The sequence below is a fragment of the Schistocerca cancellata genome, chromosome 2, assembly GCF_023864275.1.
Source record: "Schistocerca cancellata isolate TAMUIC-IGC-003103 chromosome 2, iqSchCanc2.1, whole genome shotgun sequence".
Lineage (NCBI taxonomy): Eukaryota > Metazoa > Arthropoda > Insecta > Orthoptera > Acrididae > Schistocerca > Schistocerca cancellata.
The window spans coordinates 650635974-650660794 of NC_064627.1; the positions used below are offsets into that span (position 1 = coordinate 650635974).

General features: G+C 43.6%; 1 protein-coding gene across 2 annotated transcripts in view; it reads right to left on the minus strand.

Annotated features, from left to right (window-relative positions):
* Window positions 1-499: 499 nt before the first annotated feature.
* The window catches only part of LOC126147618 (cardioacceleratory peptide receptor-like), a 341146-nt gene continuing 316824 nt past the window's right edge, over window positions 500-24821 (minus strand). The window contains exons 7-8 of one of the 2 annotated variants that reach the window (XM_049915706.1): window positions 13934-14114; window positions 500-2278 (exon numbers count right to left, since the gene is read on the minus strand). In XM_049915706.1, the coding sequence (XP_049771663.1) occupies window positions 2068-2278; window positions 13934-14114 (392 nt within the window). In that variant the 3' untranslated portion in view covers window positions 500-2067. Of the gene's footprint in view, window positions 2279-13929; window positions 14115-24821 lie in introns of both variants that reach the window. The other variant, XM_049915708.1, reaches the window with a different exon arrangement.

The window sequence follows — 24821 nt, forward strand, 5'->3', positions numbered from 1 at the left end:
TCCTTCGAAAATTACATAAAGTCAGCCATAGTTTGTGCTGTTTACTTACTGCTGTATGACAGATGACACGATACCGCGTCATTATTGCAAGTTTAGATATCCCGACCATTGAAATAGTTTCATCATGTTTTGACTATTTTGTTATGAAAACTGGAAATAAACTGGAGGTCTCACAATAACAATGTAACATATTTGTTTGGTACACTAGTTAAAGTATTTGAGAAAGTAATTATCGTGTTATTAGAAGAGAATAATATCACAGGTAATGCACAATAAGAAATAGCAGATTGTGTAATCTAAGTGTGATATTCAACCACTGATTCCAGTAACACTGATAAATGGGTTATGAATTTATTAATAATACTCTGAAATATTAAGTAATATTACTCCATCTAACTAGTAATGTATTATTGTCTACTGAGGTTGTTAGATTGATAAATAATCTAAGGAATACATTTCTTGTTTATATTTAATTTCCAACTACAATACATACAGGTAACAAAAATGCAACAGAAACCATTACAAACACAATGACAATTACAAGTATCAGAGATCATGAAGAAATGTAACAAGCATCCTGGAATGTTGTAAACACGCATTTAAATGTGCGTGGCCTAGTATGTATGTTTAAGTTAAACAGAATTTGGTCTGACTGAAGGAAATGTAGCGTATGTACAAATCCACTAAGCGACGCCGAATGGAGTATACCTCAAGATACTTTTGTGGCCCACTAGTTCTATGAATCGTTCTCGTGGTGCTGAAAATGTTTCACGTGAGGTAAAAAAATAAATATTTTTTAGTGTCCAAATGAGGTTAAGGTTCGTGCATTTTGTGAATGGCGTAGTGAAAACTATGCTCGTTGACAAAGCACGCCGATCCGGCGGTCTGAAAAAGCTCAGGTACCAGTGTCTCTGGCTGTTGCGCCTTTACCCTGATTGCCGTGAGAGGAGAGTCTATGATAGTCGACGTGGAGCGTCGCCTTCACTCACACAGAGTTCCTGCGAGCGAGTGAAGTTTCGTGTGTACAACAATGTGACCGGACGCGCGTTTAATTCGTTTTCCACTAACACTTAATGAAATCGAACCAATTGTCCACTTAGCACGTAATTCTGTTTTGATCAACTCATCCATGCGTAGTAGCACATGATTAGCAATAAACGGAGCATTCCACATCATATGGTGTGTTTCGAAACTAGAAATACACTTGTCACTTTTGTTAAGTCACTTATTCTTTCAAATTTCCTGATAATCACCGTCTACAACAATGTTTCCACTTATTTATCAACTACTCTTCATGCATTCGTTACGCATCTCTGTCACCGTAGCTGGCACGACGACGCTAACGACGAATACAATCTGACTATTTGAGTTTCTAGAAATATTTTTCTGTTTCTGTTGTTGTTACGCTTTTTTCTCCTAACTCAATTCATAAAAAGAATGAAACGTTATTCCCAGTAACTTTAGCAATCAGCATCACCACTGCCGTTGCAAGAGATGTATCCTAGTTGCTAGCACAGCGAGGTTCATGAGACTAGATCCGTTGCCCACTAATAAGAAGCTTGTGAAGTCTTTTATTCCTAACACATTGGCCTTGAGTCTTCATACACCTTTGCTGGAATCTCACGTTCTCAGCTACAGCGTCAGATCTATCAATATGTCTTTATGGTCGTACATCTCTTACATCCAAGTTCCGTGCCCGATAGAAAACTGTTCGGGAAACTGAACAGTTAGGTCTCGTAACATGAAGTTCTGTACTCGTGAACCGATTCGACAACTACTGTGCCTTGGGGTAGTTGTAATCTGTGGATGCTGGAGAAGTACTTTTCATTAACGTTCTCCAGTAAATAGAATCACACTGTGGAGCAGAGGATGACCTCCACAGCTTTCCACATCCAAAATACGCATGACAATACGTCCGTCTCGCCCAAATGGATGCTGGCTTCAGCCCAGCGTTCCCAGTGCTTCGCCGTTCCCTTCAGCTGGAGCCAGCAGTGCCTCGACAGCGAGGTGACGACTAGAAGAAGCCGTTCGAGTTGATTTCTAGATGCTGGCGAAAAAGTGGTCCACCTAGACGATGGAGACGACAGCTGGAGCTGGGAGACCTTCCCCGATGTAGCGGCGGTGCGTCTGTCGGCGAGTGGTCCAATGTGGGGGAGGCTGCCGGCGGCTGGTGTGGGCGGCAACTGGAGCTGGAGGTTCTCCAGGAGAGGCGGCGGCGGCGGCGGCAGCCGCCTTGGGGCAGCACAGCGACCGCAGCCATCGGAATGGCGGCACCTTCCTGTCAGGTAACAGCAGCCATCAGTGAATATTTCATGCAGCTATTACTAAATTGCTAAAACAGTTAAACATAATCAAGAAATGAGAACAAGTGTCCTGAGCTGTACGTGCTATCCCAACTAATCATTACAACTTGGATCACGTATATCGCAGAAATGGGGATAGTCAGAAAGGTGAGGCTTGTGGCATAATGTTCACACAGACCTAAAGTTTTTGTTTGGCAAATTCGTTACTGATGAGAATGGCCACCCTCCAGGGGGATTTCATAGTGTGTGGAATGGTTGACAGGGACGAAATCTGACACTCAGCTCTAGCGTAACTTCCGGAGACTTTACAAAACAACTCCGTCACCACGTCCAACCATCAGGCAATGATACACGAGGTTTAAGGAATTCGAAGGTCTTGCGAAGAGAACGAGTTCTCGGCTTCCGAGTACGAGTGATGCAGATACTGGAAGAGTTTACATTTCCACAGGTTGCAGGACCTACAGGAACTGAGCAATTTCATCGGAGCAGCAGTTGCGCATATTCACGAGGACAGGGTAGGTTTGTATGCGTACACATCCTAGCGAGGCAGACATTTAGTTTGTTAAACGGCTACTAAAACTTCAGGGATATGTAGACACTAAAGCACGCCACACTTCTTTACCTATCCTCATTTCTGAAATCTATGCGATCAAAGTTGTAAAGATCTCTCTGGAATGCTCTGTATGTTGAGGGGCTACGGAACAAAATCTTGACCATACAGTATTGAATGTACATTTGAGTCTAAACCATGTCACTAAAAGCTTCTGAAACTTATGATTGCTGCAGCTTTGGGCAATAGCACTGTTCCTCTGAGTACCAATGGAGAGGCTAATTCCCATACGCTAATCCAACATTATGCGTTTCCATACCGAGACACCACTGCCATCAAATATCTTTCCGTTGTGTTTCTATGTCTAACAATAGTCAGTCAATTGTACAGTGAGGGTTATACCACATACTGAAGGATGATTCATCAGTGCAAAGTACATTCCTTCCGTTCTTGAAATTACAGACTTCACAGGAAATGAACTCGTCCTGTATTACCAAGAGTGGTAGAAACACTCGCACAAGGAGGCTTTAATACGTCTGACAGCGGCCACTTTCGCCAACTCGCCGCGAGCAGCCGAGGAGGAGGAGGGAAAAGGACACCCTGGGGCGAGCCTCTGAGGAGAGGACACTGCAGTCGTTCTGCAAGCACACAGCAAGTCGAGCAGACGTTCTCCCTTGCTCAAGGAGGAAGAGTTGCAGAGGGCCTATCAAACAATAAGTCGAAAACTGATTGACACCTGCAGCCATTAGGACGGAACGCCAAAGATGTACACGTGAAGGAAAAGTGAGTTCTTCTGGCCCAGCGGCAGTCATTTTACCTGCCTTAGAAAGCAGAAATGTGCTGACAATACCAGCATCCCATGGGCACAGGGAGGATCCTCCACAAATGAGGGGGGCTTGGCAAAGAGAGGCTGGTGAAAGAAGTCAGTGTTCTTAAGAAGATGTTTTTCTCGACAGTAAGGACATTCCTTATGAATCACGAACTCCAGGACGAAGCCCAAACATGAGTCTGTCCAGGCCTCACGCAAAGTGAGCAGTTACAAAGAAGTGTTGTGTAGCTGCTCTCACAACAGCCTACCGACCACCAGACTCCGATGATATAGTTGCTGAACAGTTCAGAGAAAATTTGAGTCTCGTAACAAATAAATACCCCACTCACACGGTTTTAGTTGGTGGGGACTTCAACCTTCCCTCGATATTTAGGCAAAAATACTTGTTCAAAACCGGTGGTAGGCAGAAAACATCTTCCGAGATTGTCCTAAATGCTTTCTTCGAAAATTATTTCGAGCAGTTAGTCCACGAATCCACGCGAATTGTAAATGGTTGCGAAAACACACTTGACCTCTTAGCCACAAACAATCCAGAGCTAATAGAGAGCATCATGACTGATACAGGGATTAGTGATCACAAGGTCGTTGTAGGTAGGCTCAATAACGTTTCTCCCAAATCCACCAGAAACAAACGCAAAATAATTTTATTTAAAAAAGCGGATAAAGTGTCACTAGAAGCCTTCCTAAGAGACAATCTCCATTCCTTCCGAACTGACTATGAAAATGTAGTCGACATGTGGCTCAAATTCAAAGATATAGTAGCAACAGCAATTGAGAGATTCATACCTTATAAATTGGTAAGAGATGGAACTGATCCCCCATGGTACAAAAAACAGGTCCGAACGCTGTTGCAGAGGCAACGGAAAAAGCATGCGAAGTTCAGAAGATTGGCTCAAATTTACAGACGCGCGAAATTTGGCAAGGACTTCAATGCAAGATGCCTTTAATAGGTTCCACAACGAAACATTGTCTCGAAATTTGGTAGAAAATCCGAAGAAATTCTGGTCGTATGTAAAGTACACAAGCGGCAAGACGCAGTCAATACCTTCGCTGCGCAGTGCCGATGGTACTGTTACCGACGACTGTGCCGCTAAAGCGGAGTTATTGAACGCAGTTTTCCGAAATTCCTTCACCAGGGAAGACGAATGCAATATTCCAGAATTTGAAACACGAACAGCTGCTAGCATGAGTTTCTTAGAAGTAGATACCTTAGGGGTTGCGAAGCAACTCAAATCGCTTGATACGGGCAAGTCTTCAGGCCCAGATTGTATACCGATTAGGTTCCTTTCAGATTACGCTGATACAATAGCTCCCTACTTAGCAATCATATACAACCGCTCGCTCACCGATAGATTGGAAAATTGCGCTGGTCGCACCAGTGTTTAAGAAGGGTAGTAGGAGTAATCCATCGAACTACAGACCTATATCATTGACGACGGCTTGCAGTAGGGTTTTGGAGCAAATACTGTATTCAAACAATATGAATCACTTCGATGGGAACGATCTATTGATACGTAATCAGCATGGTTTCAGAAAACATCGTTCTTGTGCAACGCAGCTAGCTCTTTATTCGCACGAAGTAATGGCCGCTATCGACAGGAGATCTCAAGTTGATTCCGTATTTCTAGATTTCCGGAAAGCTTTAGACACCGTTCCTCACAAGTGACTTCTAATCAAGCTGCGGGCCTACGAGGTATCGTCTCAGTTGTGTGACTGGATTCGTGATTTCCTGTCAGGAAGGTCGCAGTTCGTAGTAATAGACGGCGAATCATCGAGTAAGACTGAAGTGATATCAGGCGTTCCCCAGGGAAGCGTCCTGGGACCTCTGCTGTTCCTGATCTATATAAATGACATGGGTGACAATCTGAGCAGTTCTCTTAGGTTGTTCGCAGATGATGCTGTAATTTACCGTCTAGTAAGGTCATCCGAAAACCAGTATCAGTTGCAAAGCGATTTAGAAAAGATTGCTGTATGGTGTGGCAGGTGGCAGTTGACGCTAAATAACGAAAAGTGTGAGGTGATCCACATGAGTACCAAAAGAAATCTGTTGGAATTTGATTACACGGTAAGTAGTACAATTCTCAAGGCTGTCAATTCAACTAAGTACCTGGGTGTAAAAATTACGAACAACTTCAGTTGGAAAGACCACATAGATAATATTGTGGGGAAGTCGAGCCAAAGGTTGCGTTTCATTGGCAGGACACTTAGAAGATGCAACAAGTCCACTAAAGAGACAGCTTACACTACACTCGTTCGTCCTCTGTTAGAATATTGCTGCGCGGTGTGGGATCCTTACCAGGTGGGATTGACGGAGGACATCGAAAGGGTGCAAAAAAGGGCAGTTCGTTTTGTATTATCACGTAACAGGGGAGAGAGTGTGGCAGATATGATACGCGAGTTGGGATGGAAGTCATTAAAGCAAAGACGTTTTTCGTCGCGGCGAGATCTATTTACGAAATTTCAGTCACCAGCTTTCTCTTCCGAATGCGAAAATATTTTGTTGAGCCCACCCTACATAGGTAGGAATGATCATAAAAAAAGAGAAATCAGAGCTCGAACAGAAAGATTTAGGTGTTCGTTTCTCCCACGCGCTGCTCGGGAGTGGAATGGTAGAGAGATAGTATGATTATTGTGGTTCGATTAACCCTCTGCCAAGCACTTAAATGTGAATTTCAGAGTAATCATATAGAAGTAGATGTAGATGTAGATGTAGATGAAAACATCGTAAGAACGTGAAATCGTGAGAAAGATGGCGATTCACGAGGCACACGCCAACCCACGCCAGATAGGAATTCCCAGCCCGAACAGAGAGGCATGGCTATAAAAGGTGATCTGCCATTGGGCTGCATTGAAAATTTTGTCCGTCAATGACAATGCCGAAAGAAAGAATATTTCGAAGAGGAGATGATCTGAGAGATGGAGGAGAGGCGATAAACGTGAGTCGTGGAGACACCGCGGAAGCGAGAAGACATGGGCACTCTTCCACCCATCACCAACATCCACCTTCAGACACCGTGGTAGCACAGCTTCGGCCACGCGACCGACAACGGGCAGACAATGCGGAGATCGTACCTGGGCTCCGCCGCAAAACCACGATTGCTGATGAAGGCTGCCGACTCGCGCCGCACATTCCCGAGGCGACGCTCTGTACCGACGCAGCGCCCGCCGCCGACGGCAGTACACGACGAACGGTGACGAATAATGGTGAGACGAGTCGTCCCCTCCTCCTTCCCCTTAATAACTAAGTTGTGTCCGTGCCCTGTTAAATCGGCCCTGAGAGTTATAGTTTTGTTTTGGTTTGTGTAAACAGCAGGAAAATGAATACATTTCTTTCGTGTTTTGATCATCTAAGCAATTTTTCACATTCAAACATGAAGCCCTAAGTTACGAACCATTTGTGTCTGATTTCATTTCATTATTGATGTGGTGTCACTGCCAGACATCACACTTGCTAGGTAGTAGCCTTTAAATCGGTGGCGGTCCGTTAGTATACGTCGGACCCGCGTGTCGCCACTGATTCAGTGATTGCAGACCGAGCGCCGCCACACGGCAGGTCTAGAGACACTTCCTAGCACTCGCCCCAGTTATACAGCCGACTTTGCTAGCGATGGTTCACTGCCTACTTACGTTCTTATTTGCCGAGACGATAGTTTAGCATAACCTTCAGCTACGTCATTTGCTACGACCTAGCAAGGCGCCATTATCAGTTACTATTGATATTGTGAATCATGTACCGTCAAAACCGACGTTCATCAATAATGGATTAAAGTTAAGTGTTCCACCAGCTACGTCCGTTTTTCTAAACTCTAATTTCCTTGTCATGTTCCAGACCTCACGCCACCCTGCGTGAGCTAAAACGCGTGCATTTCGGCTTCCTTTAGTAAAACGGTGTTCGCTCTCTTGCCAACCACAACGATTGATATCAAACAATTGTTGGCTTCTAATGTGGGGCAATCTAATTAGTCATCTACTCGTTATTTCATGTCCGACAGCAGAGAGAATAATTCACAGTTCACTACAATGCCAACTGTTCTCCACTGCCAATACTCTTGTTGGCTCTCGTTGCGCAGCTACATTTATACACCCGCGTGTCGTACAGCTGTTACTTTTGTTTCTGGTCTACAACGAGCGTTTTCGGTGCCCGGAAAGTGTGGCCATTAATTGCTTTTACTTACGAAACACCTGTCGTGAAACTGTCGGCACTATCTACGTATTCGCGGCGTAGCACGATGTCAATATTTTCGTCTGTTCAGAATATTTTAACAACCCCAACTCCAAGGAGATCAGATGTGAACACTACAGAATCATTATGGTTGCAAAATACTGATAAGAATTATTTATAGAAGAATGGGAAAACTGGTAGAAGCCGACCTCAGGGTGGACAAGTTTGGGTTCCGGATGAACGTAGGGACACGCGGGGCGGTACTGACCCTACGACTTATCTTAGAAGATAGGTTAAAGAAAGGTAAACCTACGCTCATAGCAATAATAGACTTGAGAAAACTTTCGACAGTGTTAAATAGCATGTGTTCTTGAACGGTAGTAGGAGTAAAATGCAGCGGGAGAAAATTTATAGGAAACAAGATGACAGTTCTAAGGGAGGCGAGCACCAACCAGGAGTGCTACTAAGAGATAAGGAAATCGCCACCCCGGAGTCGAGGGAAGCAGTGCTTGAGAAAGGAGTGAGTCAGGGTTGTACACTATCCCCAACAGTATTCGATCTCCACACTGAGCCAGCAGGAAAGGAAGCCAAAGAAAAATTTGGAGAATGAATTGAAGTTCAGGAAGAAGAAATAAAGACTTACAGAGTTTTCCCATCGAGATAAATGTTCAAACAAATATTGGGCTTGTAGCCGGTTGTCGTTAAATGCATTGCACGATACTTCCGCAGGGCACCTGTCAGTCTTCCTCAGGTGAAACATCGACGACTGACGAAGACATGCTCCGTTCTGCAATATAAATCGTACTGTGATTATTCTGTGCGCGTCAGAATCAACTACTTCCGCGTTTGTTGATTCGGTTGCCATTCTGTCAGAGACGTAAAGAACCTGAAAGAACAGCTGAGTGGAATGGACAGTGTCTTGATAGGAGGGTATAAGAAGCTCAACGAAAGCAAAACTATGGTAATTTTATGCTGTAGAATTAAATCAGGCGATTCTAAAGGAATTATTTTAGGAAATTATGCAGTAAAAGCAGTATACGGGTTTTACTCTTTGGGCAGCAAAGTAACTGATCATCCTCAAAGTAGAGAGGATATCAAATGCAGACTGGCTATAGCAAGAAAAACATTTATGAGAAAGAGGAAAATTTGTTTTAACATCTAATATAATTTTAGATGTTAGGAAGTCTTTTCTAAAGGCATTGTAGCCTTGTACGGAAGCGAAACGTGGGCGATAACCATTTCACACAAGAATAGGAAAGAAGCTTTTGAAGTGTGGTGCTAAAGAAGAATGCTGAAGATTAGATATGTAGATTGCGTAGGTAATGAGCAGTTACTGAATAGAACTGGCGAGAAAAAAAATGGCACACCTAGACTGAAAGAAGGGATCGGTTGATAGGACACATTCTGAGATATAAAGAAATAATCATTTTAATACTGGAGGGAAATGTGGAAGACCAAAAGTGTACAGAGAAACCATGAGATAAATACAGTGAGCAGTTCCAAATGTACGTAGGTCGCAGCATTTATTCGGAGATGAAGATGCTTGCACATGAAAGACTAGCTGCATCTTCAAAATGAAGATCACAACAACAACAGGCCCATTAAGGCTCAGTACCACAGGTCCTAAGCGCGTAGATCAGATAAGTTCTCTTGATCAGTACTTTATGTTCTCCAATAGAGATGACGCACACTTTTGTAGTTGTATATAAATAGAACCAAATGCTAACAAACATCGAACTGTTCTTTCTAAGATGTTGGTAATATTATGAATTTATGTTCAATGTTGGTGAAAATATAACCCGATGAATGAACCTCTAATTTGTAATGATAATATATATCATTGTGCTTTTATTAATACAGGTACAGGTATTTTATCGTAAAAATATTGTTTCATCGTGTTGAGAATTACAGAAAAATCTTTCAGTCTACTAGTAGGCAGACTAAAAGTGGTTTCCAATCGAGTTTCAAACCCTTACGCTTTCCTTTCAAGCTAGAGGAGAGTTGCTCACAAATTATGCTACGAGCGTTGGCCCGGAATCTTTGGGGGATAGCTTTGGCAGAGAGAACATTTTCCTCGAAAGTCAAAGAACTTTTCTCTGGTAAATGTTTACTTGTACAACACTGCTGAGATTCCAGACATAAAATTAACTCTGCAAACAGTATCGTGTAAGAACTGTTTGTAACATTGCTTGACAATACGGAGCATTGTCGCACCATAGAACAGTGGACAATTTATATTCACCACGAGCACCTTCAGAATATGTGTTGTTGTTGTGATCTTCAGTCCTGAGACTGGTTTGATGCAGCTCTCCATGCTACTCTATCCTGTGCAAGCTTCTTCATCTCCCAGTACCTACTGCATCCTACATCCTTCTGAATCTGCTTAGTGTATTCATCTCTTGGTCTCCCCCTACGATTTTTACCCTCCACGCTGCCCTCCAATACTAAATTGGTGATCTCTTGATGCCTCAGAACATGTCCCACCAACCGATCCCTTCTTCTGGTCAAGTTGTGCCACAAACTTCTCTTCTCCCCAATCCTATTCAATACTTCCTCATTAGTTACGTGATCTACCCATCTAATCTTCAGCATTCTTCTGAAGCACCACATTTCGAAAGCTTTTGTTCTCTTCTTGTCCAAACTATTTATCGTCCATGTTTCGCTTCCATACATGGCTACACTCCATACAAATACTTTCAGAAATGACTTCCTGACACTTAAATCTATACTCGATGTTAACAAATTTCTCTTCTTCAGAAACGCTTTCCTTGCCATTGCCAGTCTACATTTTATATCCTCTCTACTTCGACCATCATCAGTTATTTTGCTCTCCAAATAGCAAAACTCCTTTACTACTTTAAGTGTCTCATTTCCTAATCTAATACCCTCAACATCACCCGACTTAATTCGACTACATTCCATTATCCTCATTTTGCTTTTGTTGATGTTCATCTTATATCCTCCTTTCAAGACACTGTCCATTATATGACGTCATATTGTCTCATTGGCTGTTGATGCAATTTCTGGTTCCATAGGGCCGTCGGTGGTAGCATACACTGTGAAAAACAAGAATATCGGACAAAATATTAGTCACGCGCAGGGAACAGCATGCCAGTACCGTGTAACACTACCTCTAGTCTTCAAAATGGTGTCAGCTTGGTTAGGAGGCGAATTCAGATGTCACTTCAGCTACACTATTTGCAGCTGGATGCTCTTTGGTGAAACTATAACGATGATATGGCACTAAAGGCCGGGAATACCGCCTAGGGGAAGTTCGGCCGCCCAATTGCAAGTCTTTTCAAGTGATGCCACAATGGGCGACTTGAGTGTTGATGACGACGAAGTGACTATGAGGTCAACACTATATCCAGCCCCACAGCGGAAAAAATCAGTGACCCGGCCGGAAAATGAACCCATGCCCCCAGCATGGCAGTCAGACGCGCTGACAACCCAGCTAAGGAGGCGGATACGGTTTGGCGATTGTGAGGAAATTGACTGTCACGTTTCACCCGCTGTTCCAAAGAGCACCAGAAGTCTGCCATGGTTTTAAGTACTGGTGATATAGAGAGAGAATAGTTGTGCAATGCAGTACGAGAGTGTTCAGTGGAGCAGGAACGTATGCGTGCAGCACTACGAGCACAGCTGTGACCATCTGAGAAGACGAGAATACCCAGAGCATAGTCATCTGGAAAGTGTAGAAGAAAGGACAACATTTGTTCACGAATGTTGAAGTAAACATCTGGGTTCATGTTCACGGTATCTTGAAAAAGTCACTGTGCTAAGAATATCCATAAAAATTATCCAACTCTTGCCTGAACTACACGTGCACAAATTGCGGTTTAAATATCTCATTGAGCCGTGGGTGCAATCGACGACTTGTAGGTTTTGCAAAAACAGGCAAAATCGCGAATCGCCGGACCATACTACACGCTTCCAGTTGGCAGCTGCCCAATTTGTATTGGTTAGCGCATCGGAGATAAGCAGCTTTGTGTACCGGTGTGAGAAATAAAGTTTGGAGGATACCCGACTTCGAATGTCCAGTGCACGCAACATTCACTCCGATAACTGTTCAGATGGACGTGCATTCATTGGCAGCATCAATTCCCGTTGCTTTTAAAACTGATTGTCATTGACTGGGCGTGACGTTCTTCCTCGTTCCCTGCCCACTATAATCATTTTACGACCATTGTTCTTACGCCATGTTATATGCCTGAGAGTGATATAGCATTCTACGTAGATAGGACACTCTGTGTTGATACAGCAATAAATCGTACAGACCAAGAAATGATTAAAATTTCAGAAAAGAATTCATGATTTATTCAAGACATAGCGCTTCAACCTCTGAGCAGATCAGTAACGCCTTGATCCACCTCTGGCTTTATGCAAGCAATTATTCGGCTTGGCGGTGGTTGATAGAGTTGCTGGATGTGCTCCTGAGGAATATCGTGCCTAATTCTGTCCAACCGGCGCATTAGATCGTCTAAATACAAGGATAGCTGGAGGCCCCTGCCCAAAATGCTCCAAACATCCCCATTTGGGGAGAGATAGGGGTTGGGCAAGCATGAAGATGAGCAGCAAAATCAATCGCCGTATGTGAATGGGCATTACGTTGCTGAAATGTGAGCCCACGATGGCTTGACATGAAGGGCAACAAAATAGGGCGTAGAATACAGTCGACGTACCACTGTGCTGTATGGGTGCCGCAGATGGCAACCAAAGGAGTCCTGCTATGAAACCATCACTTCTGATTGTTGGACTGTACAGTGGGCGACAGTCAGGTCGGCATCTAACCACTGTTGGGGGCGTTTCCAGCAGGTCTTCGATCTGGGATCTCACTGAATGGAGTAGAATTATCTCGAGTGATCATTCCCGCATCAGACAGAGTGCCAATAACCAGCAAAGACGTTCCTGGAGACGTTATGATTTACCAATCTGACTGTGACCCGCCGTAAGGCCTGGCATCCAGGAGTGATGGTCTAGGCTGCTATTCGTTTCAAAGCAGGACCCGTTTGGTTGCCATCCATTCTTCGCCCCATTTTGATTCCCACCAAGGCAAACATTTCTGGACTTACATTTCAGCAAGATAATGCCCTCCCGCACACGACCAGAGTTTCTATTGCATATCTTCGTGGTTTCCAAATCCCACCTCGGGCAACAAGGTCGCCGGATCTCTGCCCCGGTGGAGAACGTTTGCAGCAATGTGGGAAAGGCCGTCCAACCATCCCGGGATTTTGACGATCTAACGCGCCAGTTGGACAGAATTTGGCATGATATCCCTCAGGAGGAGATCAAACAACCCTATCAATCAATTCCAAGCCGAATAAATGCTTAGATAAGCGTTACTGCTTTGCTCAGTTTGTGAAGCTCTTTCTCTTGAATAAATTAGACAATTTTTCTGAAACTGTAATAATTTATTTGTCTGTACATGTAAATCACAGCTACCGATTTCCGTCCCATTCGGATAATTCCTTCGATGTGCGTCCCTTTTGTATTGGAGTGTACGATTGTTTCTGTTTGTCAATTTGTCACGTATCTACGTCGTCCCGCCCGGAACAGTGCTGCTGCTACGGTCGCAGGTTCGAATCCTGCCTCAGGCATGGATGTGTGTGATGTCCTTAAGTTAGTTAGGTTTAAGTAGTTTTAAGTCTAGGGGACTGATGACCTCAGATGTTAAGTCCCAAAGTGCTTAGAGTCATTTGAACCATCTACGTCGTCCCATGTTATTGTAGTGAGTTCATACAACCGACTGACACATACACTCCACTTCCTTGCCATGACTTACATCAGCCATGCAGGTCACATGAGAGCATGATACCAGTGTGCTCTTTCAAGGGAGTTACTGACATTCTGTCAAATGAGGTCTCTTTCCCACAATATCAGCACACTTGATATTGGCAACCCCACTAACATTTTTTTTTAATCTTTTATACAATTTCAATGTACAGCGCAGCAGGAGTGCTAAGCGTCTACAGTAGAGAGGAAGAGAGGGTGGTCACAGTAAACTGGTTAGTCTTATCAGCCGGATATCCACACCGTGATTGCGAGTACCTCGCTGTAGAGTGTGTGTGCCAACAAAGATTTGGACTTGCCTGATGGCCTTGGAGGCGGATCTCGAGAAGAGGCAGTAGACGACGGGGTTGGCGGCGCTGTTGAGCGGCGCGAGGCTCTGTATGAAGGAGGCGACCGCGATGTTGGCCTGCGTGCGCGGCACCTGGCCGTACACCTGCAGCAGGTCGAACACGATGTACGGGCTCCAGCACACCACGAACACTGCAACACGATAGCCGCCGGCCGCCTCTTACTTGCTGGACAAGTTAGTGGTGCTGAACGTTCCCGTCCATTACCTGGGGTGGTTTGGCTGCAGGCACATTGTTGTCCCTCCACCAACATCGATTAAAAGCATATATAGCAATACAGCTTATCCGTTATGGACACTGCGAAACATCGTGACTGTACATTAGATGAAATATAACAACCGACAGCTGCGACCAGTCACATAAGAAATCGAATGAAAGAAGAAGTTTACTGTTACCAATCACTGTTTATTTATATTCACAACATGTTTCAAAGGTTTAAACGTTCATCGCTAGGTGAATTTATAAGTGTTTATACGACATGTGTGTGTTGTGGTACAACTTTGGGGTAACTTGTGCCACTGTCTAGTGCAGAAATTAAACACTTTCAGAACATGGTTTTTGGGGAGGTTTTTGACTTTTGACTAGAGAGAGAGATTCAGATAAAGAAAGAGCCAAGGTTTTCAGAGAAGGGTGTTCTTATGATCACAACTGTTACACGTTGTATAACTAAGTAAAGGTTAGAGTAACACATTGATTATGCTTTAAAAATAAACAGATAATATACTACTAATTGACATACATATAGTCTCAATCTGACACGGGTACAAGCTGATGGTGTATGGTGTATTTCTAAATCACACCATTCCACTCGTCATCTGGGGAATGTCATGGTAATTATTGATGGTAAATATGAAGAGAAGGGTTTAGGTTTTATTTATACACTCCTGGAAATGGAAAAAAGAACACATTGACACCGGTGTGTCAGACCCACCATACTTGCTCCGGACACTGAGAGAGGGCTGTACAAGCAATGATCACACGCACGGCACAGCGGACACACCAGGAACCGCGGTGTTGGCCGTCGAATGGCGCTAGCTGCGCAGCATTTGTGCACCGCCGCCGTCAGTGTCAGCCAGTTTGCCGTGGCATACGGAGCTCCATCGCAGTCTTTAACACTGGTAGCATGCCGCGACAGCGTGGACGTGAACCGTATGTGCAGCTGACGGACTTTGAGCGAGGGCGTATAGTGGGCATGCGGGAGGCCGGGTGGACGTACCGCCGAATTGCTCAACACGTGGGGCGTGAGGTCTCCACAGTACATCGATGTTGTCGCCAGTGGTCGGCGGAAGGTGCACGTGCCCGTCGACCTGGGACCGGAACGCAGCGACGCACGGATGCACGCCAAGACCGTAGGATCCTACGCAGTGCCGTAGGGGACCGCACCGCCACTTCCCAGCAAATTAGGGACACTGTTGCTCCTGGGGTATCGGTGAGGACCATTCGCAACCGTCTCCATGAAGCTGGGCTACGGTCCCGCACACCGTTAGGCCGTCTTCCGCTCACGCCCCAACATCGTGCAGCCCGCCTCCAGTGGTGTCGCGACAGGCGTGAATGGAGGGACGAATGGAGACGTGTCGTCTTCAGCGATGAGAGTCGCTTCTGCCTTGGTGCCAATGATGGTCGCATGCGTGTTTGGCGCCGTGCAGGTGAGCGCCACAATCAGGACTGCATACGACCGAGGCACACAGGGCCAACACCCGGCATCATGGTGTGAGGAGCGATCTCCTACACTGGCCGTACACCACTGGTGATCGTCGAGGGGACACTGAATAGTGCACGGTACATCCAAACCGTCATCGAACCCATCGTTCTACCATTCCTAGACCGGCAAGGGAACTTGCTGTTCCAACAGGACAATGCACGTCCGCATGTATCCCGTGCCACCCAACGTGCTCTAGAAGGTGTAAGTCAACTACCCTGGCCAGCAAGATCTCCGGATCTGTCCCCCATTGAGCATGTTTGGGACTGGATGAAGCGTCGTCTCACGCGGTCTGCACGTCCAGCACGAACGCTGGTCCAACTGAGGAGCCAGGTGGAAATGGCATGGCAAGCCGTTCCACAGGACTACATCCAGCATCTCTACGATCGTCTCCATGGGAGAATAGCAACCTGCATTGCTGCGAAAGGTGGATATACACTATACTAGTGCCGACATTGTGCATGCTCTGTTGCCTGTGTTTATGTGCCTGTGGTTCTGTCAGTGTGATCATGTGATGTATCTGACCCCAGGAATGTGTCAATAAAGTTTCCCCTTCCTGGGACAATGAATTCACGGTGTTCTTATTTCAATTTCCAGGAGTGTAGTATATTTTTAAAGCAGAATCAATGTATTGTTCCAGCCTTTACTGAGCTATAACACATAACAGTCCCCATGCTCTGAAAAACTTTGCTTTTATTCAGTCACTTCTTTCACCCTCTGTATCTGATTCTCTCTCTCTCTTTCTCTCTATCTCCCTCCCTCTCTCTCTCTTTCTCTTTTCTCTTCCATCCTCCCCTTCATATTTCCATGAATGAACTTAGTTATTTGCATATTTCCTTTGATCAATTCACACAACTGAATATATCCAGCCAATTAAAAGCAACAGTTTGTACCCCAAAACGAAACAGATGTACCTTTAACAACCGTAGTATATCCAGAACGTAGCTCTCTTTCTCGCGATCCTTTCATTCTCTGTCCCTGAATTCCATCCAGAATTGTTTTTAATCTATAATTTTACCACTGTTGGCAACATAATTATTCCAGTTAAGGTTTGCAACGTGTCAGCTCATTACATATACGGGTATGAAAGCGATATAAACTTGACAGAAATGGACTTGTACACCACTTGAAATATTTACTGCAATTTACGTATTCATCAGCTCAACGAAATATCTCCACTGCGCTTTAAAAGTTACTCTGAGATAATAGTGTTATATTGCTATATGTTCTTCCTCCACAGAAATAATGTCTCTGTTTTTGCTAGATGTTCTTTGCACATAGTAGTTTCCAAACGCTATCTTTGTTCACAAAACGTAACTGTTTATGTATAATCTACTACGACAGAGAAAGGGGCCTGTGACCACTGTAGGTATTTTATTTTAGCTGTTTCATTTTCACATTTACATTAAGTTTTAGTCTAGACAGTGCCACAGACTAGCCCAAAGTCGTAATACAATACATACATATCGTATTAACACTTATAAATCCACCTGACAATGGAGGTTTAAACATTTGAACTCGTTGTACATATAAATAAACACTGACTGTAACAGTGAACTTATTGATTCATTCCATGTAAATAACAGTCCCGGTTAAGCCTAACGTAACATTTTCGCGTTTACGTTTAAGAAATATTGTTTTACTTTCACGAACTATTTTTCCAGTCACTTTCAAAACCAGTACCGCCAATTCGGCAGCAGTAAGAAAGTGAATTCGGCTTGCCAAATAACTGTCTCACAAGACGATACGTTATAGTGTTTCCTAACATGTCATCATAGTGAAGCGACATCCAGTGCCCAGCACGAACAGGTTAATTTATGCATGCGTCATCTTACGATAAGCCGAAAAATTTCTGTGTAGCTGTTCATGAAAATAATACAGTGTTTCATAAATGACTAATCGCAGCTCTCTGCTATTACGAGCGGTAGCCATGAAGTAGGGGCTTGCCCGCGAAAGGCAAAGGTCCCGAGTTCGAGTCTCGGTCGGGCACACAGTTTTAATCTGCCAGGAAGTTTCATATCAGCGCACACTCCGCTGCAGAGTGAAAATCTCATTCTGGAAACATACCCCAGGCTGTGGCTAAGCCATGTCTCCGCAATATCCTTTCTTTCAGGAGTGCTAGTTCTGCAAGTTTCGCAGGAGAGCTTCTGTAAAGTTTGGAAGGTAGGAGACGAGGTACTGGCAGAAGTAAAGCTGTGAGTAGCGGGCGTGAGTCGTGCTTCGGTAGCTCAGATGGTAGAGGCTTGCCCGCGAAAGGCAAAGGTCCCGAGTTCGAGTCTCGGTCGGGCACACAGTTTTAATCTGCCAGGAAGTTTCATATCAGCGCACACTCCGCTGCAGAGTGAAAATCTCATTCTGGAGCCATGAAGTTTAATTATCAAGATGAGAGCATGCAACTTTGTTGTGGTGTTGTCCTTTCTCTATGTATATTCACTCTCCCAATGCGATACGTTTTTCCCAGCGATGGATGACGTTGTGGAATGTTTGGTTGCGGAAGTCTGCATTTTGGTTTTCAGGAAATCACTTCGTTGTCATTTTGAAAATGCCTGCCACACAACAGTTTCTGCATCTGAACAAATAGAAGATGATGGCTCTTTGTGCTATTTGCCCCTTTCTAGCATGATCGGTAAGCACTGCATCACAGCAAATTTCAGAACTAGCTAAGTATCACATTACCCGGCTGTGATAAATACACATATTTTCACTCATTTAGTACTCATCTGTTCAGGGGTCATAGTGAAACATACAGCACTGGTTATGACGGATGATATGACGGGTAAAGAGGCCATCTGGACAGGCCCAACATAGGTGCAACATTTCTACCTCCGTTGCTACCTCAGTTCAACAAGTTTTGTGGCTGGGTGTGAGCAGTAGCAGAATCCAATGAGCAGCGACATGTATCCATGCTCTAAAAGGCATGCCAGATGTTAATAACTGATACATAGTTACTTTCCATTTTTTTCACCATGGTCTTCTTTGAGATACATCAGCCTTCTAGCAGCAGGACTACCAAATTCCACTAACTCAGCATGGATTTTTGTAAAGTCGTTCGTTAAACGGCCCTTTATCGGGGGAGGGGGGGGGAGGCTTTGCCGTTTCGTTCGTTTTGGCTCTTCTAGTGATGAGGATATTTCAATTTTTACCATGACTGCGGACATGTAGCTCCAAACAAACAAACAGAAATATTTACATGACTTTATTTCTTGTGATTATAGTTAAAGCTTTATGACTATTTCTCGCACACATAAAAACACATTTGTAAAGATTGAAACGGCGTGATTAACAACAATCTCTGTTTTTTAACCTAGCAATCACCTTTCAATGATGTGCAGATTCGCATCCACGTAGAGCAGTAGATTGCCTTTTTTCCGGTTGGATAACTGATTAGTAAGACACAAGTCCCTGAAGCGACGTCCAATTGAATGACTTGCACGAGGACATTGAGCCACACGAAATTATTATTACCAGAATTTACACATACAAGTGGCAATCAAATGAAAACCGCCACCGGCCACAACGGAGCCACGGAATGGTTCGATTCAAAAGCAATCACCATACGCCTTAAGAAATTAATCACACGGGGAGACGAAATGATCAGTTCCTGTTTCGAAGAATTCGGTCGGCCGTTGACGGATCCACAGTCACACTCACTCTTGCACTTTTTCGTCCGATTGAAACAGATGTCCGCACATGGCGTTCTTCAGGTCTCCGAAGATGCGAACATCACATGGTGAAATATCCGGACTATATGGAGAATGTTCCATTGTTTCCGTACCAGATCTCTGAAGTGTAGCCTTCGTACGATTGGCAGTGTGGGGGCAGGCGTTATCGTACCGCAGGATGGTGTCGTCCGACGCAATTCCTGGGCGTTTGGCTTGACGGTGCATACAGTTTCTGCACCGAGTCCTCATAGTGCTGCGCATTGATTGTGTTTCCTCGTTCGAAAAACTCGACTAGCGGGGAACCCCTTCAGTCGATGAAAGAAGACGTCATGACCTTAAAGGAACTTGTGTGAACAGCCTTGAATTTCTTGGTGGGGGAAATGTGGGATGTTTCCACTGTTGGCTTTGCCATTTGCCCTCGGACTGTCGGAATGCTGTTGGATGGAATCATCCTGTTGCACGATAAATCCCGCCTGCCAGTCAGACGAAGGCTACGCTTCAGTGACTTGGTGGGGAAACATCGCAATACCCTCAGTACATTGCGGATATTTGACCGTGTGAATGTGTCGGCACGCTACGACGTTCCACGGAATTCGAACTGATCGTCTCGTCTCCCAATCGGATGAATGTCTTAGCGCGTGTAGTGATTACTTTTGAGTGCAACAGAACAGTACCTTGGACCTGTTGTAGCGGGTATGAAGAATTACAGGAACCTGCTGCGTTTTTTCTCTCCGTATGTGAAGGCTACTCTCAGGATAGCCACGCCGACGAAACAACGACCGCGAAGGCAGGGGCGTATATAAGGGACAGGCGAGGCAGGGGGGAGGGGGGGGGGAGGGCAGGGGGCCTGCTACCTACACCCCCCCCCCCCGAAATGAGTACGGCATCTGAATTATGTTAATGAACGATGCGTGAAGGCATCGCCGTGGTAGACAGTCATACTTCCCAATAATGGTGAGGGGAGTGGGGTGTTAGTGGTGTGAAGTTAGTGCCAGTTCGGGTTGATTTGCACGTATGCGGACAGTTATACCATGTTCGGAAGAAAGGCCAATTCACACTGTCCGTCTCCGCCCCTGTACATTTCTGTTCCTTTCAGTGTCCGTTCTGTCTCAGAAAATACTGTGGAATTCATGTTAGCTTCCGTCAACCTTCCGTAAGATGACGTGACAGATTCCTGTTTCTCTTCGTCCATCTATTTTTGTACGAAGTGTGAATGTATAACGGATTTAAAAAAAAAGCAATTTCATACCGTAAGCGTAAGGGAGTATATCAAAATACCCGTTAAGTCGCGTCGATTCTGCTTTGCTCCAGTTCAAAAAGAAACTTGATTTTTTATCAATATACGTCGTTCGAAACATGTTATTTGTCTTTGGGTAACTGTAAAAATTTAAGGTTATATCTCCACAAGGAATTCCTGAAAGAGGTTTCAAGAGATCCTGTTCAGATGTCGTATATCTCAGCCTCGTCTGAGCCATGGCCATGTTTGAGACAAAAAGTTTTGTGATTAAGTTCCGGTAGTTGAAATATTTCCACACTGGCAGCTCAAAGTTACAAACACTTCTAACGTGTGATGTTTTAGTTTATTAATAAGTGCGTAGTGTATATACGATATACTGGCTCACTATTAGTACATATCACATAATCTTTGACAGGTAAAGTAATAGAGGAACAGAAAACTACTAGGTAAGGAATGTTGAGGGGTGACGGCACTGCGCAGTGCTTGTGAACTTCTCGCGTCATACAGATTGTTTGCTCAAGTAGGAATGCCGCAGAAGTAACAATGTTACGTTAAGGCGATTGTAAACACGTTTATGTTCAAATGTAGTGATTGTCGTGGTGTGAATAAAGTTAATGATATAATAGCATCTTTTTATGTAGCACTATTCACTGTCATTGCACATACGTTGGCGTTTGTCTCAACGGCGACGGTTACCGATAGTTACCGAACGGCGGCAGGAGCCAAGTTCTCCGAACCGAACACCGACAATACAATCTACATTTAATTGTTGTATGTAATTGTTTGTTCGACATCGTTGTTTTTGTACTGAAGTATGGTGGAGTTTTAAGTGTTAATGTTTACGTACTTTTCAGTGTATTGAAGTTGGCTGTAAGTGAATCACAATCGTAATGAAGAGGGAAGCTTCTATTAAAAAGTTTTGCACAAAAAAACAAGTGTCTGTAAGCCTGTAAGAGACACTCCTGAAGTGTTACGAAAGGACAAAGCGCAAATGGGCTTGACGGTGTCAATTCTGAAGTCAGCTGCGTTGGAAGAATTGCTTCTAGTGACATCGCTACTTCGAGCTCAATTACTGTGGTTCCAGTTACGGAGGATAGCGGGCCTGATAAAGTGAGGAAAAATATTTATGATATTGGAAACTATTGTCAAAACGATTCCGTTCAACCTTTCACAAACAAAATAACATTTTTTTTGTTAGAAAATATTTGGAAACCTGAACCTGGGTACAAATTTCCCTCCATTACTCGTACAAACCATACAAGAGCGCGCAAACAAAATCTATGGATATAGAGGCCGCCACCTCAGCACGCGTCGGTTTCACCGTGACGTCATCCAGCCAATGAGAAGCCGTCCACTGCTTATAAAAGCGGAAGCCTCACCGGTTCACGACAGTCAGTTTTACCCCTGACGAAGATGACGGAGGTAGTCACCGAAAGCTTGGGATTTTATCCAAATTTGACGCGGCAAGTAAACCGAGAACTTTTTATGCAAGGACTCCGTCGCGAAAGACTTCGTAGTCATAGTAGACATACAAGACCTTTTCAAACGAAGTGGGTAGAAGAATTTACGTGGTTAGCTTATTCAGCGGAAAAACTTAGATGTCTTTGTAAGTACTGCATCTTATTTCCCCGTACCGAAAATGTAAGGAAAGGAGATCACCAAGTAGCAGGGGCGGTGGTTACTCTGGCTTTTGCCAATTTAAAAAAAAAAGGGGGGGGAAATAATTTAGCAAACATGAGAACTTATCATATCATAAGAAATATTGTTTGATTGCTGAAAACACAAAAGCTATAGTTAAGAAAAAGCTGAAAATGTTATCAATCCAGTAAATGCCCAAAGAAGACTGGATATTGAGAATAATAGAAAATTGTTAATCCCCATGAGACAAACAATTCGATTTTGCTAGACGCAGCAAATAGCTCTAAGGGGTCATCGTGACTCTGGACGAATAAACCTTGAAGAACCGGACGAAAATGATGGGAATTTTCGATCGCTGTTAAAATACAGAGCCAACAGTGGCGATAATATTCGTAAAGATCAATTAACGACCAGTGGTGCTCAGACGATGTATGCAATTTCTTTCATTCAAAACGAACTTATAAACACATTTGGTCACTTAATAAAATTAAAAATTGTAGAAAACGTTAGAAAGTCTGTTTTTCATTCCGTTTTAGCAGATGAAACTACTGACATCTATCAAATCGAACAATTTTCTCTCTGTGTACGTTACTTAGAGGAACAGACTTTCAAAATTAGGGAAGATTTTCTGACATTCGTCCCTGTTTATGACGTCACTGGAGAAAGTTTGGCTAACACAGTACTGAAGACCTTGTCAACATTACGGCTTGCCCTAACAAAACGAGAGGCCAAGGTTACAATGGAGCTGCCACAATGAGTGGCTAATTCAGTGAAGTACAAGCTTCCATCAGAGAAAAGCTATTGTTGGCCCCGTATACACATTGTTGTTCACACACTCTAAATTTGTATTTGTCAGTTGCGAGCAAAATACCTCCTATAAGAAACTGTATTGAAGTCATAAGAGAAATCTGTGGATCCTTTCATTTGTCACAGAAATATTGAATCAATGATTTATGAATGTTGTCCAGAACAAAAGAAAAAGAAACTTATTTCACTGTGCGAAACCCGATGGGTAGAAAGGTACAACTCAGAACTTTTATTTTTGGAGCCTATCTTTCTCTCCCTTTGCAAAATAGAAGAGGAATTAAGTGATACGACATCTAAGGTTCACACTCTATGTAGTGCTATTAGCCAATTTGCGTTTCTTGTTACTCTTTTTGTTTTGAGCTGGATGCTATCAAACACCCATAACTTTTCAGAGCAGCTTCAAAACAAAAATATTGATCTTCCGCAAGCCTTGACTGATGTTGTGAGCATCTCACACTTTCTGTCAAAGGAGATAGCAAATGCAGATGACTCATTTATAGCCTTGTGAAGACATTCGCTGCCAAACTTGACATTAAAGAACAGATTCCAAGAATTTGCCGCCTTCAATCAGCACATAGCAACGTCCCTTATACCACAGAAGAAGAATACTATCAACGAGCTGTTTATGTACCATACCTGGACGATTATTGTAACTCACTTAAAGAACGCTTTGAATCTCACAAGGAAACAGTTGCACCCCCTTACAAAACATCCTTCCACAGTTGTGTATCACAACAGATTCTGTTCATTGGACACTGCTTTTAATTCATACAAAGACGATTTGTCACATAAAGAGATTGTACAAAGTGAGTTTATGTTGTGGAAAGAAAAGTGGAATCAGAAAAATCCTTCAAATCTCTAAAAAACAGCTATCAGTTCTCTTGAAAAATGTGACAAGACTTTCTTCCCCACCATTTACACTCTGCTCAAATTACTCGCATTTCTTCCCATTTCTGTCACAACTGTAGAGCAAACTTTCTCCCGACTGAGAAGACTGGAGTATAGCTGAAAGTTGACTCAACAGGCTTGCTTTGCTTTCTATCCACAGAGACATTACAGCTACTGATGAGATTCTTGATAAGTTTGCAAGTGTACCAAAAAACCTGGAATTTGTTTTGTAAACATGGTTCTACATAAAAAGTGAAGTTCTTTTTTAATTTAATGTATTCTTTTTATTGTCAGTTCGATAAACGATTAATAAAACAAATTTTGTTGCATTGTCATTTGTTCAATTTAGTAAACATTCTTGTAAGGTCTCTCCAAAACAATACCTACTTAAAACAGGCTTTTGAATTATAATTGGTAAAACACATATGTATCTATACATAAAAAGAAAATAGTAGGGGTGTTGACAGTTTATACATACATGACAGAACAAACCAGTATTTATAAGTAGAATCATTCCAAACACGATAATCACAATCGCGTTTTCACTCTTTTAATTTGGGTAAATGCCGGCCGGTGTAGCCGTGCGGTTCTAGGCGCTTCAGTCTGGAACCGCGTGACCGCTACGGTCGCAGGTTCGAATCCTGCCTCGGGCATGGATGTGTGTGATGTCCTTAGGTTAGTTAGGTTTAAGTAGTTCTAAGTTCTAGGAGACTGATGACCATAGCAGTTAAGTCCCATAATGCTCAGAGCCAGTTGAACCATCTGATAAATCAAACAGCGACAAAAACTAGTGGGAAGGTGGAGCCATTGAAACATGTTTCCCTCTCACTATTGTCACTTTACCCAGTCTTGGTTCGATCGGTAATATAGCAAGTATCGAGCTCATGTAGATAAATAGCGAGGGTTACT